Below are 20,176 nucleotides of genomic sequence, written 5' to 3' on the forward strand. Positions count from 1 at the left end.
AGGCTTGGGAAAGAGATGTTCAGGACCCCTGGGCACTGGAAATCACCTGGAATTCAAAGGTTTTCTCCCAAGGGTGAGATTTCTTCTTTCACGATTGTCTGTAGACCAGATAAAAAGAGAGGCGTTCTTACGTTGTGTAGAAGACCTCTCTACTATGGGAGTAATTCGTCCTGTTCCAAGACTAGAGCAGGGGCGGGGGTTTTACTCAAACCTTTTCGTGGTTCCCAAAAAAGAGGGAATGTTCAGACCCATTTTAGATCTCAAGAGTCTAAACAAGTTTCTCAGTGTCCCATCCTTCAAGATGGAGACCATTCGCTCAATTTTACCAATAATTCAGGAAGGTCAATATATGACTACCGTGGACTTGAAGTATGCATACCTGCATATTTCTATCCACAAGGATCATCATCAGTACCTAAGGTTTGCCTTCCTGGACAAACATTTTCAGTTCGTGGCTCTTCCCTTCGGGTTGGCCACAGCACCCAGAATCTTCACAAAGGTTCTAGGGTCTCTTCTAGCAGTGGCGCCTTATCTGGACGATATTCTGATTCAGGCATCGACTTATCATCTAACAAAATCTCATACAGATGCAGTATTAGCATTTCTGAGAACTCACGGATGGAAGGTGAATCTAGAAAAGAGTTCACTAATTCCACAGACAAAGGTTTTTTTTCTTGGGAACTCTAATAGATTCTATAGACATGAAGATTTTTCTGACGGAGGTCAGAAAGTCAAAAATTCTAAATACATGCCAAGCTCTTCAGCCCAATCCTTGGCCATCAGTGGCTCAGTGCATGGAGGCAATTGGATTGATGTTGGCGGCAATGGACATCATTCCGTTTGCTCGATTTCATCTCAGACCACTGCAGCTGTGAATGCTTGGTCAGTGGAATGGGGATTATACAAATTTATCTCCTCAGATAAATCTGGACCAGGAGACCAGAGACTCTCTTCTTTGGTGGTTGTCGCTGGATCATCTGTCCCAAGGGACGTGTTTCCTCAGACCCTCGTGGGTGATAGTGACGACGGACGCCAGTCTACTAGGCTGGGGTGCAGTCTGAAATTCCCTGAAGGCTCAGGGTGTGTGGACTCAGGTGGAGTCTCTACTTCCAATCAATATTCTGGAATTGAGAGCAATATTCAATGCGCTTCAGGCGTGGCCTCAATTGGCTTCGGCCAAATTCATCAGATTCCAGTTGGACAACATTGCGACTGTGGCTTACATCAAACATCAGGGAAGAACGAGGAGTTCCTTAGCGATGACAGAAGTATCCAAGATAATTCGGTGGGCGGAGGCCCACTCTTGTTATCTGTCAGCAATCTACATCCCAAGAGTGGACAACTGGGAAGTGGATTTTCTAAGTCGACAGACTTTTCATCCGGGGGAGTGGGAACTCCATCCGGAGGTATTTGCCTCACTGATTCTCAGATGGGGCAGACCGGAGATGGATCTAATGGTGTATCGACAGAATGCCAAGCTCCCAAGATACGGATCCAGGTCGAGGGATCCTCAGGCCGAACTGATAGATGCCTTGGTCGTTCAACCTAGCTTATGTGTTTCCACCGTTTCCTCTCCTTCCCCGGGTGATTGCTCGGATCAAACAGGAGAGAGCTTCAGTAATTCTAATCGCGCCTGCGTGGCCACGCAGGATTTGGTATGCAGATCTAGGGGACATGTCCTCTCTGCCTCCGTGGAAACTTCCAGTGAGACAGGACCTTCTCATTCAAGGTCCTTTCCAACATCCAAATCTAATTTCTCTACAGCTGACTGCTTGGAGATTGAACGCTTGATTTTATCTAAGCGGGGATTCTCTGATTTGGTCATCGATACTTTGATTCAGGCACGTAAGCCTGTCACTAGAAAGATCTATCATAAGATATGGCGTAAATATCTTTGTTGGTGTGAATCCAAGGGCTACTCATGGAGTAGAGTTAGGATTCCCAGGATTCTGTCTTTTCTCCAAGAAGGATTGGAGAAAGGGTTATCAGCAAGTTCCTTAAAGGGACACATTTCTGCTTTGTCAATTTTGTTACATAAACGTTTGGCAGATGTTCCAGACGTTCAGTCTTTTTGTCAGGCTTTAACCAGAATTAAAGGGACAGTCAAGTATAAATTAAACTTTCATTATTCAGATAGGACTTTTAATTTTAATTGACTTTCCAATTTACTTTTATCATCAAATTAGCTTTTTTCTCTTGGTATTCTTAGTTTTAGTTTATTTAAGACAATAGATAATAAACGGTCACAGTCATGTGATCAGGGGGCTGGAAGAAGGTTCCTAGATACAAGGTAATCACAAAGGTTAAAAGTACATTAATATAACTGTGTTGGTTATGCAAAACTGGGGAATGAGTAATAAAGGGATTATCTATCTTTTAAAACAATAACAATTCTATAGTTGACTGTCCCTTTAAGCCTGTGTTTAGACCAATTGCTCCACCCTGGAGCTTGAATCTAGTTCTTAGTGTTCTTCAAGGGGTTGCGTTTGAACCCATGCATTCCATAGATATTAAGTTGTTATCTTGGAAAGTTTTGTTTTTGGTTGCTATTTCTTCTGCTCGTAGAGTTTCTGAGCTTTCAGCGTTACAATGTGATTCGCCTTATCTTATCTTCCATTCTGATAAGGTGGTTTTACGTACCAAACCTGGGTTCCTTCCTAAGGTTGTTTCTAATAAGAATATTAATCAGGAAATCGTTGTTCCTTCATTATGTCCTAACCCTTCTTCTAAAAAGGAGCATATGTTGCATAACCTGGACGTGGTCCGTGCCCTGAAGTTTTACTTGCAGGCGACTAAGGATTTCCGTCAATCATCTTCATTATTCATTGTTTTTTCTGGAAAGCGTAGGGGTCAGAAAGCTACGGCTACCTCTCTTTCTTTTTGGCTGAAGAGTATCATCCGTCTGGCATATGAGACTGCTGGACAGCAGCCTCCTGAAAGAAATACGGATCATTCTACTAGAGCTGTGGCTTCCTCATGGGCATTTAAAAACGATGCTTCTGTTGAACAGATTTGCAAGGCTGCGACTTGGTCGTCTTCACACTTTTTCCAAATTTTATAAATTTGATACTTTTGCTTCTTCTGAGGCTGGTTTTGGGAGAAAGGTTCTTCACGCAGTGGTGCCTTCTGTTTAGGTTCCTGTCTTGTCCCTCCCTTTCATCCGTGTCCTGTAGCTTTGGTATTGTATCCCACAAGTAAGGATGAAATCCGTGGACTCGTCATATCTTGTAGAAGAAAAGTAAATTTATGCTTACCTGATAAATTAATTTCTTCTACGATATGACGAGTCCACGGCCCACCCTGTCCTTTTTAAGACAGATTTAGATTATATTCTATTTTTTACAAACTTCAGTCACCTCTGCACCTTTGGCTTTTCCTTTCTCTTCCTAACTTCGGTCGAATGACTGGAGGTGGAGGGAAGGGAGGAGCTATATATACAGCTCTGCTGTGGTGCTCTTTGCCACTTCCTGTTAGCAGGAGGATAAATCCCACAAGTAAGGATGAAATCCGTGGACTCGTCATATCGTAGAAGAAATTAATTTATCAGGTAAGCATAAATTTACTTTTTTTACAACTAGGCAGTCATTGTACCCCTTGGCTACCAGTAACATACAACTCAATAATTGTACCTCTTTGGTTGCCAGTAACACATGTAAACAGTAGAGATTAGAGCCCCTTGAATACCCCTCACTTTTTTCCTGCTCCAAATTTGTAATGCATTGAGCAATAGGGGGAATTGTACAGTAAACACTTATGGACTTTAAAAAACTGGGCATTTAAGTTTTTTCAGTATTTTTGTGAAGATTTTACTGGACAGCTTGCTAAAATACTGTACTGTCCGGTTGAATGCTGGAAACCTGGCAACCCTACCAGAGACCTTTTATAGAATCTGGCCCAGTGAGAAAGGATGAAAAACAAATATATCAAGTTTTGAAATTTAGCCACTAGATGTCACTACATTATTCAACAAGCAGTGAAAACAGAGACAGATCTTCACAACAGACAAGAATCGGAGGCCAACTGATTTCTCATTTACAGATATTAACGGCTCAGTCTAATGAACAATAAATTGCTCTATTTTGTTTGCAGTTTATTTATCATCTACTCACATTTCAGTTGCACAGTTGTCCATTTAAAATGACACCTTTATTATCCCTTTACGTGTTACTGGGTAATAGTGGGAATGTCTATCTAGCTGACATACCGTATGCACATAGCTCTGAAGTAGTTTATATGTCAATATTTGGTAATGGACCGAGCCACTAAAATAATTTATGAATAATGATGATTTTTGTGCATAAAAATGGCCCGCTGCCTTATCCTCTTCACACTAAGGCCCTGATGATCAAAGATTCTCCAGCTGGGAGAGAAATTGTAGTTCAGACTTCACACCGAATGCTCAAAAGAAAAAGGGCGGAACTCTCCAGCACCGCAAGATCTCTCTCATTTATGTATGTGAAGCAGAGACAAGCCCAGTGCAATATAGCACTGCATGATATGAGAGTTTTGTTATACTTACACTTTGTGCATTGCATTTTATATTAGTGTACATTTCAGATTGAGTATTTTCAGTATAATGGCATTTTACGTTTTGCTCTTTCTCTTTTATATTTTATATTTAGATTTAACAGTGATTTTACAAATTCTGATTATGTTTTGAAAGTTTCTATTTTACTTTAACAAAGTAGGATCATACTTTTGTATATTTCTGTGTCTTTTACAAATTACATTGCACTTTGTTTTTGATCCATTGTAAACTTAAAGGGACACTGAACCCAAAAAATTTCTTTTGTGATTCAGATAGAGCATGCAATTTTAAGCAACTTTCTAGTTTACTTCTATTATCAATTTTCTTCGTTCTCTTGCTATCTTTATATGAAAAATAAGGCATCTAAGCTTTTTTCTTGGTTCAGAACTCTGGACAGCAGTTTTTGATTGGTGGATGAATTTATCCACCAATCAGCAAGGACAACCTAGGTTGTTCACCAAAAATGGGCCGGCATCTAAACTTAGATTCTTGCATTTCAAATAAAGATACCAAGAGAATAAAGAACATTTTATAATAGGAGTAAATTAGAAAGTTGCTTAAAATGTCATGCACTATCTGAATCACAAAAGAAAAAAATTAAGTTCAGTGTCCCTTTAAACTGAGAGTTTCAGAAAGTGGGAGGGTCATGGCCGTTCCCTGGGCTGAACAGTGGAGTTCTCAGGGTATGTGTGAAGCTCTCACAAGTCTTGTGAACTGATGTAAGCGTTTTAAACAAGCTGGTCTCACTGATTTATCTCACTAGCTGTATGCAGGTAAAGTTTGCTCAAAATTCACAATACACTTATTTTAACTAACAGAAAAGTAATATATACTAAAATATAGACAAAAGCAAGCTAATTTGTTGTGAAAACACTTCAGTTTAATTTGCAATTGATGCAAACTGAGCATGTATATCAGCCCCAGGTGTTCTCCAGTTACCTTCTCTCTCCTATGTGAATTTTATATTCCAGAGAGCTTCATTACCTTCTATGGAAGGCATCTTTCTGGGACTTTAAGGTTCCGCCCCTTTTATTAGAAAATTCAGTGAGTTCTGCTCTTGTGAAGTCTACACTATAATCTTCCTCCAATAGAGAATGTTTGATTATATGGCTCATAGAAAGTAATGAAGCTTTCTGAGAAACTGAAGCTGACAGTTTGGCAAAATGTAATGTAATTTGTAAAAGATACACATAAATATACAAAGCATGATCCTAATTTTTTTAAGTTACACAGAAACTATGAAGGCATAATCAGAATTTGTAAAATCACAACCCTAAATACACTGCTGTATACAAAATAAAATACAAAATAAAAAGTGCAAAGTTTAAATGTAATAATCTTTAATCTGAAGTGTAAAGTGATACTAAAAAGCACAAAGTGTAAATGCAGCAGAACGTACACATACAGAAATATAGCAAACATCCCTTGGAGAAGTATAGCAAAATCTGCCTTTTAAAAATTCCACTAGGGATCTCGCAGGGCTGGGGATCATTTTAGATCATCTCACATGAGCTGAGAGCATTTAATCATCAGGCTCCAAGTGCTTTATGTATTGCTGATTTTCTTCAGTTACCTTAGATGGGGAAAAGTCAGTTTCTACTAGTATTTTTCTTCCTAGAACATGCTGACTGAGTATATAGAACAAACACTGAACATTTGGCTGACAGGATGAGACTAAATATGTCCTTATGAGGTGCATAGGGCTGCTAGTTGTTGATGATGATGATGATATTATTATTATTATTATTATCATTATTACCATACCCCTTTAGAGGGAAAAGAGGACAGTGGTCTTTACTTCTAAAATATCAGTCTAACAGTTTCCAAGATGGCTGTTAAGGTTGTTTGTCAAGAAGTCTGCTGCTGCATGAGTTCCAAGCAGCCAATCAGGTGCTGTGAACTATGGCTGGAAGGTATTCCAAGACAAGCAGATTAGAGTAGATGCTAAGGCAGGGACAAAAAACACTTTGGGAGTGTGACGGCTACCCCGGCTACACCGACAGGGTAGCTCCACCAAATGGGTCCTGCTTCCTCCCTGCCGACTGCAGCTATGTAGCTGGCAAGTGACCACAGCCTGTAACCACCCATGATGCCCGACAGCACCAGTATTCAGGGTCCCACCCTGTGGCAGACTCCAGCTACCTAGACTAGGTAGCTCTGCCAGAGGGTCCTTCCTCTGCCTGGAACAGGCTGCTATGTAGCCAAGGAAAGTGATTTTAGCAGGAGGCCACCCAAATAACTAGACATACTAGCATTCAGGTGAAACAGGAACTGATTTTATTGAAAACACACACATCTCATCTTGATAAGACAAAGGACAATCCCACAATTTTCAAGCCATTCCCACCCCTCCAGACTGACCGGCACCTCCATAGCAGCCACAGTCCCACAGAATCCCAATGCCTAGGGATGGAGTTTTCGGGGTGATCCCGGGGAGCGGCGGCACCAGGGGTAAAGTTAGCGGGTGTCCTGCTTTCCTGTGGCCGACCGGGAGTTCCAGGAGCCCGGCCAGCCTGAGAGGGGTTAGGCGGGTGTCCGTTGTGAGGCGGCCGACTGGGAGTTCCAGGAGCCCGGCCAGCCTAGGAGGGTTTTCCCGGTCATAGACCAGCTCTTCTTTTTTACAAAAACAAGCCAACAAAAAGCTCCCAGAGATTGTGGTTGCTCTGAGGAGCCCAAAACCACTGAGAAACAACAGGGGTGAGGTTGTAGGTGGTAGGGGTTTAACCCTTGCAGCCTGGTATCCGTGACATCTCCCCCCCTCCAGTTCGGCAGACCCGGCTAGACCCTTAATGGGTCGGCCTGGGGCTGTCCGACGGTGGCCCTCCACTTCTCGGTTGCTGGGAGAGGTGATCCCATCTCTCCTGAGCTTGGGGCATCCTGGGGGTTTCCTGTCGGCGTTTATACCCTGCGCCTTGGGCGCAGGTATAGTCACATAATGCAATGTCCCAAACAAGTTTGCTAAGGCCGGCTCCCAAACAATTGCTCTCCCACAAGTTCCAGTGTCCTTAAGTTCCATGGCCACACTGACTCTCTCTCTGTGACACTCTGTTTAGTACCGGCTGACCCACCCACAAACAAAGCCAGTGCCGGTTTCCTGGCTGTATCCCCACCCCAGACTGTAGGTTGAGGTTGCTCCTTGGTGGGGCAGGCAAGACTCGGGTGCCCAAACTGGTGGCACCAAATGCAGGGGCGGGTATCCAACAAAGCCATTGCCGGTTTCCCGGCTGTAGGTGGAAGTTGCTCCTTGGTGGGGCAGGCAAAACTCGGGTGCCCAAACTTGTGGCACCAACTGCATGAGCGGGTACCCCCCTGTGAGAAATACTCTGGGACGAGAAAAGTGTAGAGACCCTGCCAAGCTACTGAGGGGAGAGACTGTCTGTCTCTTCTCCCGAGAAGATCTACCGCTGGGGAGGGAGGTCTGCAACCTCCACTCCATGGGAAACTGCTCTTCTGTTGGGGAGGGAGACTGACTGTCTCCTCCCCCGGGAAGGGGTTCTGCCGCTGGGGAGAGTTATCAACATCCGTCTCTCCCTGCAAGGGGTTCTGTGTAAGGGGAGGGAGGATGACTACCTCCACTCCCAGGGGATGGCTCTGCCGCTGGGGAGAGAGACCGATTGTCTCCTCTCCCTGTACCTGGCTCTGCCACTGGGGAGAGAGACCGACTGTCTCCTCTCCCTGGAAGGGGTTCTGCTGCTGGGGAGAGTTATCAGCATCCGTTTCTCCCTGCAAGGGGTTTTGTGTAAGGGGAGGGAGGATGACTACCTCCTCTCCCTGGTTTACCAGAGCTGCTGCAGGGGCTGGGCAGAGGCCGGCGGCTCTCTGCCCTGTTGCCATCGCTTCTGCTAGAGTGGCCCCCTGGTCCAAGACCATAAGCTCGAAGCCAGACTGCTGATCAAGATCCAGCAGCCCTGGTTCCCTTTTTCTTGGTTGCCCCTCCTCCATGGTCGAGCTCCATGAATCCCAGAGGGCTGCACCCCAGATCTGTATACCCTTGGCACACTGCTCAACGAGATCTAGCAGCCTCTTGTATTCTTTGACCAGTGCCTCTTTCTGGTCAACTATAAAATCCAGTTAGTCTAGCAGACAGGTTTCCTCCAAGAGATCTAGCAGTTCCTCTTGGAGCACAGAGAGATCCTCCAGATCCTGGTCCGTCTCGCTCCCAAACTGTGGGTCCTCTCTCCTTTTTGCAAACAGTAATCCAGGGCTGCCAAAGCCCTCTGTAAGGGAGTCATCCTCCAGCCATCGCTGTGCTTGCATAGCGAGCCATTGGAGGGCCCGATAGCCATTCTCCACCTACATCTCTTTCTGGATCAGTCTATGTAGAACAGCTAGCCATTCCTTCTTTGGCTGTTTTCCCAGGAAAGGCACTCTCACGGTCCGCCGAACCCGGAACCTTGTGTCATTCATGGGGAGGACCTTTCCATTGTCCCGCTCCTGTTGAAGAGCCTCCCACCAGAGGTCCCAGCGCGTCCTGTACTCTCCTTAGAAATTCGACTTCCTTAGTTACCGGCTACTGTGGCCCCCTTCTCCTCTGTCAGCAGGAATTATGTGGAAGAAGCAGATCCCACCGCTGCCAGCCAATGTGACGGATACTCCGGCTACCCCAACTGGGTAGCTCCGCCAAATGGGTCCTGCTTCCTCCCTGCCAACTGCAGCTATGTTGCTGGCAAGTGACCACAGCCTGTAGCCACCCCTGATGCCCGACAGCACCAGTATTCAGGGTCCCACCCTGTGGCAGACTCCGGCTACCCAGACTAGGTAGCTCTGCCAGAGGGTCCTTCCTCTGCCAAGAACAGGCTGCTATGTAGCCCAGGAAAGTGATTTTAGCAGGAGGCCACCCAAATAACTAGACATACTAGCATTCAGGTGAAACAGGAACTGATTTTATTGAAAACACATACTCCTTTTATACACACATCTCATCTTGATAAGACAAAGGACAATCCCACAATTTTCCCGCCATTCCCGACCCTCCAGACTGACCGGCACCTCCATAGCAGCCACAGTACCACAGAATCCCAATGCCTAGGGGTGGAGGTTTCGGGGTGATCCCGGTGGAGCAGCGGCACTTCCAGAGTGTCATTTTAAAGCTCTCGGTTCCCAGATGCCACAGTACAAAAATCAGCATGATTTGTTACTGGGGACCGGAGTTACAGTCCGTTGAAGTTATGGGGTTAGGGGTGTCCAAAACCCCTGGTTCCCTAAGGAGCTCCCCTCCGATAATTCCCCCAGCTCTTGTCCTCGCTACCAATCCCCAAAAGAGCACAACTCTGGGGCAAAGGGCTGCTGGAGCAACCAGGGGTAAAGTTAGCGGGTGTCCTGCTGTCCTGTGGCCGACTGGGAGTTCCAGGAGCCCGGCCAGCCTGAGAGGGGTTAGGCTTATATCCGTTGTGAGGCGGCCGACTGGGAGTTCCAGGAGCCTGGCCAGCCTAGGAGTGTTTTCCCGGTCATAGACCATCTCTTCTCTTAACAAAAACAAGCCAACGAAAAGCTCCCAGAGATTGTGGTTGCTCTGAGGAGCCCAAAACCACTGAGAAACAACAGGGGTGAGGTTGTAGGGGGTAGGGGTTTAACCCTTGCAGCCCGGTATCCGTGACAGAGAGTGTAATAAAAAAATATTAAATTATGTGTGTAAAAAAAAAAACAATTTTCTTTTTTTTTTCTTTTGCCTGTAATTTAACCAGAGTCCAGATTGGCCCATCTAAATAAAGTAAGTAGTGGGGAGAGTTTGGATTTTGAAAATTGCCACAAAGAATGTGCTAATGTATTCAGAGTGTTGTTACTCTTGGTTAGTATGTTAGTTTATTGTTTAACTAGAAGCAAAGTCTTGTGATTACAACGTCTTTGTTTGTAGCTTTAAGATAAAAAAGGTAAACGGGTAGCAGAAGCTTGAATATTTAAAGGGACAGTAAACACCTTGTAATTACAAGACATTTCTGCTGTGTTGCTATAAAATAACATATCAGCCAAGTCTTAATTTATTTAAAATAAAATTAACATCTTTTTTTCTACAATTATTTTTCAATAGCCAAACTCCACCCAACATTTGCCTTATTTGGAGGAGCCAATCTGGTCTTTGCGCCTCAGACAACAAGGCTAGCCAATGTCATAAAGTTAGTATAAAGTAAATTGTTTTAGCTGATAACTCCAATTAGGGACATATATGTAGCAGGGTTAGCCTTAAATGATCAGCAAGGTACATTTCAAGTTCTGAGAATTAGAAATTGCTCAATTTTCAGAGCTAAATTACATGAAAATGTGACTAAATAAATAATGAAAATGCATTGCAAAGTTGTTTCATTGCACATAACTAAACACTTTAAATAAAATTCTCAAGGTGTTTACTGTCCAATTAAAATAGTCCTTTTTGCTAGCATGAAGCTTTAGTGACAGAGCAAGTGTTTAATTTCATGGCTGTTTTTACATATATAGCAGCATTTTAATAAAAATGCTTTGAGGAATACATGATGATCATTTCTTTGTCATAATATTGCTGAATGTAACACTGATGCAGCGAACAGGTAAATTAAATCTTGAAGTGATTTCTCTAAAAGTACTGTTCGCTTCAGGACTCTCTCCTTACTCAGCTCAGACTGGCATTAACCATAGTTGGCATCACCCTAGGGACAACTGCCTGAACAGTTCAAATGTTGACATTTTACTGTTCACCTCTATTGCCCTGTATGTTGTGCTACAGTTACATTAATCAGATAGAGCTTAGTGCGCTAGCAATTCTGCAAGCACATTATGATGGTGACACTACTGGTTTGAATAGGAATTGGTCATTGTTTTGCGCTTCACAGATATTGGTCTTTTTACAAATTGAAGGTTTCTGGCAACCCTGTGTTGATCAAGTCTGTCATCGCCATTTTTTAAACATATACATATATATATATATATATATATATATATATATATATATATATATATATATATATATATATATACACACATATATATACACATATGAATACACATAAATACACATGAATACACATGAATACACATATATACACACAAACACATAAATACACATGAATACACATATATACACACAAACACATAAATACACATGAATACACATGAATACACATATATACATAAATACACATGAATACACATATATATATACACATACATACACATGAATACACATATATATATACATAAATACACATATATGCACATATATGCACATATATGCACATATATACACATATATACACATATATACACATATATACACATATATGCACATATATACACATATATACACATATATGCACATAATTACACATGAATACACATATATATGCACAACACCAGCAAAAATATTGAATTACTGAAGGCATAACTGATGATTTTTTTTAGCATATTAGTACATTTTAATTATGGTATGTAATGCTTTGCACACTTAATAGACTACTGTATAGTGTAAATATAACTTTTATATGCATTGGGAAACAAAAAATATTGTATGATTCACATTATTGCTATATTCACTTTATTGTGGTGGTCTGGAACCAAACCTGCAATATCTCTGAAGTACACCTGTATATACATCTGCCCCAGCAGGTAATCTACAACATAGTATGTAACTGAATGCTTTGATTGATAATATGTACATTTGTTGAAAGGTACTGTTTATGAATAATGTTACTATGCAAAATTATTACTCTGTGTAAGTATTGCTGTATGTTACTCTTTTTCTCTTATTCTATTTTTTTCTATTATTGTTACAATGTGAGTTTCCCTGTGTACCTGATTTACTACTTGATTGTTATTGTTACTGGGACTGTTACTGTATGTAATATATAGCACATTTTTACCAGGTATAACCATAGAGACTGAAGGTAAAGACAGGAGTGACCTCTCCTTGCCGGGCCACCAGATTGACCTCCTGAAAGATGCTGTAAGTTCAGGTAAGTCAGATGTCAACTAGACATTGAAATCAGTGGCTCAGTAACTGATTTACTCACCTGTACTTGAGCAGGAATATTCTTGAGCTCTGGCTTATTGACTCTTGAGGTCTTTTTATATTTTTTTGGGCAGTGCTTGATCAGTATAATATGGCAGCACATTGCAAGTGGTTTATATATTGCATATATGTTTATGTAACTAATATTTAATACATAAGAAAAGTCATTGTTACCGTGCAATCCCACAGCTGCAGGACGCCCTATTATACTGCTGCTATTTAATGCTGGACCACTGGATGTTACTTGGGCAAAAAGCAGTGATGGGGTTCATGCCATATTGGAATGCTTCTTTCCTGCCCAGGCTGCTGGGATCGCCATTGCTTTAACCCTAACAGGTCAAGGGGGCATCAGCCCTGCAGGAAGACTTCCTTCAACATGGCCAGCTGGAATGGACCAGGTAGGATAATGCTTTGCAAAATGTTACCACCAGCATTTCTGGGGATAAAATAAACCAGACTTTTATTGGTAAATTATTTTTATTTCTAAAATGATGATGGATTTTATTTTAAGGAAAGTAAATTTTAAATAAAAAATTAGAATAAGCATACATTTCATGGTTTCTATTCTCAAAGGTGCCCAACATGGAAAATTATACTATGCAGGGAAGAACATATCGTTACTATGGCAACCAGGTGCCCCTGTACCCCTTTGGCTATGGTCTTTCCTATACCACATTTCAGTATAGTGACCTGGAAGTGTCACACAGCTCCCTGTCAATATGTGACAACTTACATTTGTCAGTGCAGGTGCACAATTCCGGCTCTAGGACAGGAGAGGAGGTGAGTATTGTGCTTTCTAGTAATAGAGCAATCCTAATAACTTCTACACTATGGCCTAGGCTAGAAAAGCACTGTCTAATAGAATTAACTCTAATACAAGTACATAGAATAGAACAAAAAGAATGGGGCTGCACTCTTCTACTTAGAGAAGATAAATCCTTAGTTCTGGGAATTCATACATTAATTTATTTAAGCATTATTATGTCTCAAACAATGTGTTGAGTGAAGAACGTGAGTAATTAAAAAACGAAACCTTTTAAAATAGTGTATAACATTAACTCAATATTAGATATAAATCAACGTTTTAATATATCATCACAACCTGAATATAAAAGCTCACAGTTTTTAAAAACATATCCATAAAAGCATCATATGTAATGTTTCCACCTTTCAATATGTATTGTTATAGAATAGTCTTTATAGCCATCTATTACAAGTCATAGGGGCAGATTTATTAAGGGCCGAATGGCCCCTAATGCTGCTGCTTGGCTCACCGGAAACAGGAGTTAAGAAGCAGTGGTCTTAAGACCGCTGCTCCTTAACTCGTATGCCACTGATAAATCGGCCCCTTTGTCAGACACTGATAAATCGGCCCCTTTGTCAGACACTGATAAATCGGCCCCTTTGTCAGACACTGATAAATCGGCCCCTTTGTCAGACAATGATAAATCGGCCCCTTTTGTCAGACAATGATAAATCGGCCCCTTTTGTCAGACACTGATAAATCGGCCCCTTTGTCAGAAAGTATTACAAGACTTTTAGCAGACAGTTATTAAGGCTGTAGCTGTGCCTTGCTAGTGTATGTACCTCTCAACAGGGGCATTACTAGAACTCATTGGATCTCTGTACAGGCTGCTGATTGACTGTTTACAATCAGCAGAAGCTGATCCAGTAGCCACATAGGAGCAAGATGAGCTGGTTCTTTAAGACCATGAGTTACCCTTCCACCTTTGGTTAGTCTGTGCGAAAGGATATGCATTTCCTGTACAAATGTGATGGCAGGTTTATATCTATAGCTACACTGTGGTGACCATATTAGAAACCCTGTCACCATCTTTAAAAATTGCAAATACAAACACTTTCCTAACACTGTGAGCCCTGTTTTCTAGTATTCCATAAAAATATGTTTCAGACATTATGCAGGTGAAGCCTGGTACCCATTAGGCCCACCTGTTGCAATGCCACTATGAATTGTAGAGTTAAATAGGCCCCTTAGAGGTGAGGACCCACTCTCAATTGAGACCCCTGAAGGTACACCCCTGTCTTTCAAGTTAGGAGCATGAGTCAAACTTTTCACCAGCTAACATTTGTGGGCACCAGTTTTTTTTGAAGGATATTATAGACATGGAAAAAGTGCAGATGAAGGTGACAAAACTGATAAGGGGAAAGGAAGATTTGTATTATGAAAAAAGGCTGGACAAGTTGCAATTATTTACACTAGGAAAGAGGCATCTCAGATCGGACAAGATTATATTATAATGTTACTTCATGAGGCCATTAACATGCTAGTAATGGTCAAACAACAAATTATGATCTACTGCATAGTTAACTAGCGTCAGTAATGCAAAAAAGACCTGGTTTAACAAATTAGAGCATGTTTTTTTCTGCTTTAGAACTTCCCTTTAAGGAGTGAGACCTGCATTATATTTTTTCCTCTGAGCTGTAGCGTCACCATTATCTTCTCTCATATCCTCACATATTAGTATGACATTTATTTCCTCCTGTGGGATTAGTTGCCTTTCCTGACAGGAATATTCGGACATCTGCAGATCTATAATAGACATTTTGTCTAGGGAAGTGCACCATGCATGTTGCTTGGTGTTTTAAGGGAAAAAAAGATGGATACAGTAGGCAGTAAGTGGTGGTTCTATACTTAGCAGAATCAGCAGTCATTATTTCATTGTTATGGCTTTACAACAAGTTAATAAATGTAATCGAGCATGTCAATTTTAACTTCAATGTCCCTCAACAACCTGACATTCCACAGTCACTATATTTAATAATACTTAAATGGACATGTTACTGAAAAATAAACTTTCATGATTTACATAGAGCATGCAATTTAAAAAAAAAATACAATTTACTTGGTATCCTGTGTTGAAAGTGCACATGTATCAAACACTATATAACAGCAGTGTTTGCTACAATGTAAAACATTGTGACAAGCAATGTTGAAAACACTGCTGCTATAAAGTATGTAAGACACATGCACTCTCCTGAGCATATCATTCTAGATAGATATACTCTTGAGTAAAGGCTGTCAAGAGAATGATGTAATGTTGCAATTGGAATTTCATGTCCCATAATAAAGTTATGTTGATAAATTATTATGACAGTTAAAATATAAAGGGCCAGATTATGAGTGCCACGTTAAAAAATACGCCCAAGCGATAAGGGGTTTACGGCAAGTGTTTGCGTGCATCGGGTTTTCTGCTGGTATTACAAGTTGAAAGTAAACGCGATTGCTTGAGCACAATTGCAGTTTACACTAGAAATATTACTGCGTCCTGAGAGGTCTGGTTCACTGGTTTGTGAAACAAAAAAGTGCCACAAAGCACACCAGATATACTGTACATTATAAAGTACATTTACACTCATAATAACACTAATAAAAATTGTTTTTTTTTAGATTGCACACAAGTTATAAAGGCTCAAAGATATGAAGTCGCAAGCAGGCAAAGGGCTTTAACACAGAGATACATACATACATCTCTAAATATGTATATGTATGTACAGTATGTACGCATATTTATATGTGTGTACATATGCATTTATATATTTATGTGTATATATGTATTTACAGACATATAAACACATAAATAAATATGTATACATATATAGAAGTGCATTGGAGCCCTTTGTAGTCAAGTAGATGAAAGCATTTTTATGTATTTACTGTAAATATTTCACATTCCAATGTTCTGCACATAACAGAATATGTCCTATGTATTTTTAAATGTATATTCATATATATATATATATATATATATATATATATATCTATACATAATTATAAAAAATGATATATATATATGTGTGTATAAATATATATTTGTGCAAAAAAATTATATATATATATATATATATATATATATATATATATATATATATGTATTTATGAATAAATAGAACATATTCTTCTATGTAAAGAACATTGGAATGTGAAATATTCATATTTTCCTGTCAGATTAGCACACTTGAAAATATGGGTTCAAGTTTGACTTCTATGGGGAATGTGTTGTCGGGCACGCAAAATTTTAAGTTTAGCTTTTTACGTGCATCAGGTTAGTGCGTGAATGAATGCAATTTACTTTTAACTCATAAGAGAACAGCCAAAAGCCCACTTCTAGCCCAGTTAACGATTGTGCATGAGCATTAAATAATACTCCACTTGTAATCTGGCCCAAAGTGAGCAGAAAAGTGGTATTTTATATAAACTATATAATAGTGGAATTAAGTTTTACAGTCCTGGCAAACAGTCTTCTAAAATAATACATAAAGTATAGCAGATAAAGCAGATAAAAGTTTATAAACAATGATTGCTGTTTCCATGGATCAGTATAGTAACTTGTGTGCTCTATTCCCAGGTGGTACAGCTGTATATGAGCTGGCATGGTGCATCTGTGCCTGTTCCACGTTGGCAGCTAGTGGGCGTTCAGCGGATTAATGTCCATGTTGGCAGTGCTATGAAGATTGTATTTTTAGTTCTACCAAAGCAGCGAGCAGTGTGGACTGACCAGTGGCTGCTTGAACCAGGGAACTTCTCTTTGTATGTTGGCGGCCAACAACCTTTCCAAGAGACAAAAGCCCAATCTAATATCCTACAAGCCAGTTTTACTGTAAATGGTGCAGCACGGCCACTCTATACGTGTTAAAGGGACATTCATTTCAAAATCTAATTCCCATAAAATATTACATTAAGTAAAATAAATCAGAAACCTTTACATGATGTGTATGCGTGGGGTGCCCTGAGAAAATTGCAAACCATTTTTAAACTATTTTTATGCAATGGAATGAAATACAATGCTTCATTGCTTATGTATACAATGCAACTATAAAAGAAAACATATGTATGAATATTCTTTTAAAAGGGCAGTGCAAGCAGTTAAACATCTCTCCACTAGGTGGCGATATTACAGCAGCATAAACCCCTTATACTGCACTGATATTACAAGAATGCAACAATGTAAAACGGAGGTGGCTGATGCCAAAGACCAGAAAGCTTTTTTTGTTATAGATATAAAAAAAGAGCATTTGCAGCTAAAGAGTTTTCTTTGAAAATAAATTTGTTTACATATTCAACCATTTTTTTGTGTGAATAGAATTACTTAATTTCATGCACATTTTCTTTCTTATTTCCTCAATATAATAATGAGCATAAAGAAAGCAGCAGAAAGCAGGTAAACAAATCTGTTTTGAAGGGATATGAAAGAGGGAAAGTATGAACTTTAAATGTATTGCAACTTTTTGTTTTTGTTTGGGCTTTTTTTGTTTTTTATTTATTTATTTTAAACTGAAAAAAGCAGATGTTTCAGTGCTTAGTAAACCTACATTTTGCTTTCACACTTAATGAGTCCTTATTAACCACTGTGCATTTATACTTTAACTTTACTTTCATTAAAAATGTAAACTGTCATTAGTTAAAGGGACAGTAAATACCTTGAGATTTTTATACAAAATGTTTAGTTAAAGGGACAGTCTACATCAGAATTTTTATTGTTTAAAAAAATAGATAATCCCTTTGTCATTCCCCAGTTTTGCATAACCAACACAGTTATATTAATACTTTTTACCTCTGTGATTACCTTGTATCTAACCCTTTGCAGACTACCCCCTTATTTCAGTTCTTTTGACAGACCAGTGCTAACTCCTAGGTTACTCCATGGGCGTGAGCACACTGTTATCTATATGGCATACATGAGCAAACGCCCTCTAAATGTCAAAATGCATTCAGATAAGAGGTGGCCTTCACGGGCTAAGAAATTAGCATATGAGCCTACCTAGGTTTAGCTTTCAACTAAGAATACCAAGAGAACAAAGCAAAATTGATGCTAAAAGTAAATTAGAAAGTTGTTTAAAATTAAATGCCCTATCTGAATCATGAAAGTTTATTTTTTACTAGACTGTCCCTTTAAAGAGACAGGCAACCCCCAAATTTTCTTTCATGATTTGGATAGAACATACAATTTTAAACAACTTTTCAATTTACTTCTATTATCAAATTTGCTTTATTATCCTGTTATTCCTTGCTGAAGGAACATCATTGCACTACTAGCAGCTAGCTGAACACATCTAGTAAGCCAAACAATGAAATTTGCAAGCAAGCTCAAAACATATACTATGTACCTAAAGGTGGTGGCCTCACGATCTGATGCGGATGTTTTGGTCTAGATGGCGTGCAGGCAGAAGTTTCGTACATAACAGAGGTTTTACCCACTGGGAGCTGACTGCCAAGTTTTGCAAGCATAGGATTCACGTTCCTTTGGCATACGGTGACACGCACTTACAAGGAGAGGTATTGTTTTGGGCTCTTACAGAACCACTAGTTGTGGAGCCTGCTTGATTGATTTTCAGGCGGTCCGGACTGTTTTGTACGGTTTGTAGCCAGCACCTCTTAACCCTATATGGAAAAGTGATATTTACTACCTTTGCAGCCTAAATGACATATTCAAAATGAATAGTTGAACAGTATTGTATTGACAAGTGAGACGCCTGCTTCCACGCTGCTATCTCTGCATGTTCAGCTACCTGCTTGCTTCTCTACTACTTGCTTGCATGGATATCTGTTTTCTGTATGCCGACCAAGTGATACAAACATATGCATAACTGTCTTTGGAAGTTTAGATGCTTATGCCTATACAACAAATTGATCATTTTACCATCTGCCTTGCTACAATACTAATGCCATCTAGGCTATTATTTTAAAATATTGCATGCATAGATCCCCAAGATAACCTGGCCAGACAAGTCCTATTCTGTATAGGGTGTGGTGCAGCAGGGAGTTGCATGCTTTATACTTTGGACATCAGACGTGTGTTTTCTATGTGTTGTTTATATTAGTTTGAGCATATTTAAATTGTTTGCACTTGGCACTTTAGGATATGTGTGTAGTCATGAGGACAGGATATTATTTATACAATAAAGTATCTTTAAATCTATAAGAGAGTGCTGAATTCCCTTTCTTTTACACCAGGACTCTCATATCCTAGGTGCCTATCTTTTTTGTTTTAAAGAATAACATCTAGTTAGCCAATCACAAGAGACAGATGTATGCAGGCACCAATCAGCAACTAGCACCCACTAGTGTAGGATATGTGCATATTCTTTCTCCTGTTAAGTGTGATCAGTCCACGGGTCATCATTACTTCTGGGATATTAACTCCTCCCCAACAGGAAGTGCAAGAGGATCACCCAGCAGAGCTGCTATATAGCTCCTCCCCTCTACGTCACACCCAGTCATTCTCTTGCACCGAACTAATAGATAGGATGTGTGAGAGGACTGTGGTGATTTTACTTAGTTTTTATAACTTCAATCAAAAGTTTGTTATTTTAAAACAGCACCGGAGTGTGTTGTTCCTTCTCAGGGAGAATTTGAAGAAGAATCTACCTGAGTTTTTCTGTATGATTTTAACCGGAGTAGTTAAGATCATGTTGCTGTTCTCGGCCATCTGAGGAGTGAGGTAAACTTCAGATCAGGGGACAGCGGGCAGGTTCACCTGCAAAGAGGTATGTAGCAGCATATTATTTTCTGAGAATGGAATTGACTAGAAAGTACTGCAAATACCTATATAAAGTAAGTTCAGCCTTAAATGCAGTAGTAGCAACTGGTATCAGGCTGTCATGTATGTATATTTTCACTTCAGTATTCTGGGGAATGGCATTTCACTGAA

At 40.2% G+C, this 20,176-nt stretch overlaps 1 protein-coding gene across 2 annotated transcripts in view; it reads left to right on the top strand.

The window, feature by feature from the left end:
* Positions 1-17,593, top strand: part of LOC128653621 (uncharacterized) — a 90,102-nt gene extending 72,509 nt beyond the window's left edge. For both annotated transcript variants that reach the window (XM_053707013.1, XM_053707012.1), the window contains exons 12-15: positions 12,361-12,450; positions 12,696-12,904; positions 13,080-13,286; positions 16,874-17,593. In XM_053707013.1, coding sequence (XP_053562988.1) covers positions 12,361-12,450; positions 12,696-12,904; positions 13,080-13,286; positions 16,874-17,161 — 794 coding nt within the window. In that variant the 3' untranslated portion in view covers positions 17,162-17,593. The remainder of the gene's footprint in view (positions 1-12,360; positions 12,451-12,695; positions 12,905-13,079; positions 13,287-16,873) is intronic.
* Positions 17,594-20,176: the final 2,583 nt, after the last annotated feature.

Source organism: Bombina bombina, chromosome 3, assembly GCF_027579735.1.
Source record: "Bombina bombina isolate aBomBom1 chromosome 3, aBomBom1.pri, whole genome shotgun sequence".
Taxonomy (NCBI): Eukaryota; Metazoa; Chordata; class Amphibia; order Anura; family Bombinatoridae; genus Bombina; species Bombina bombina.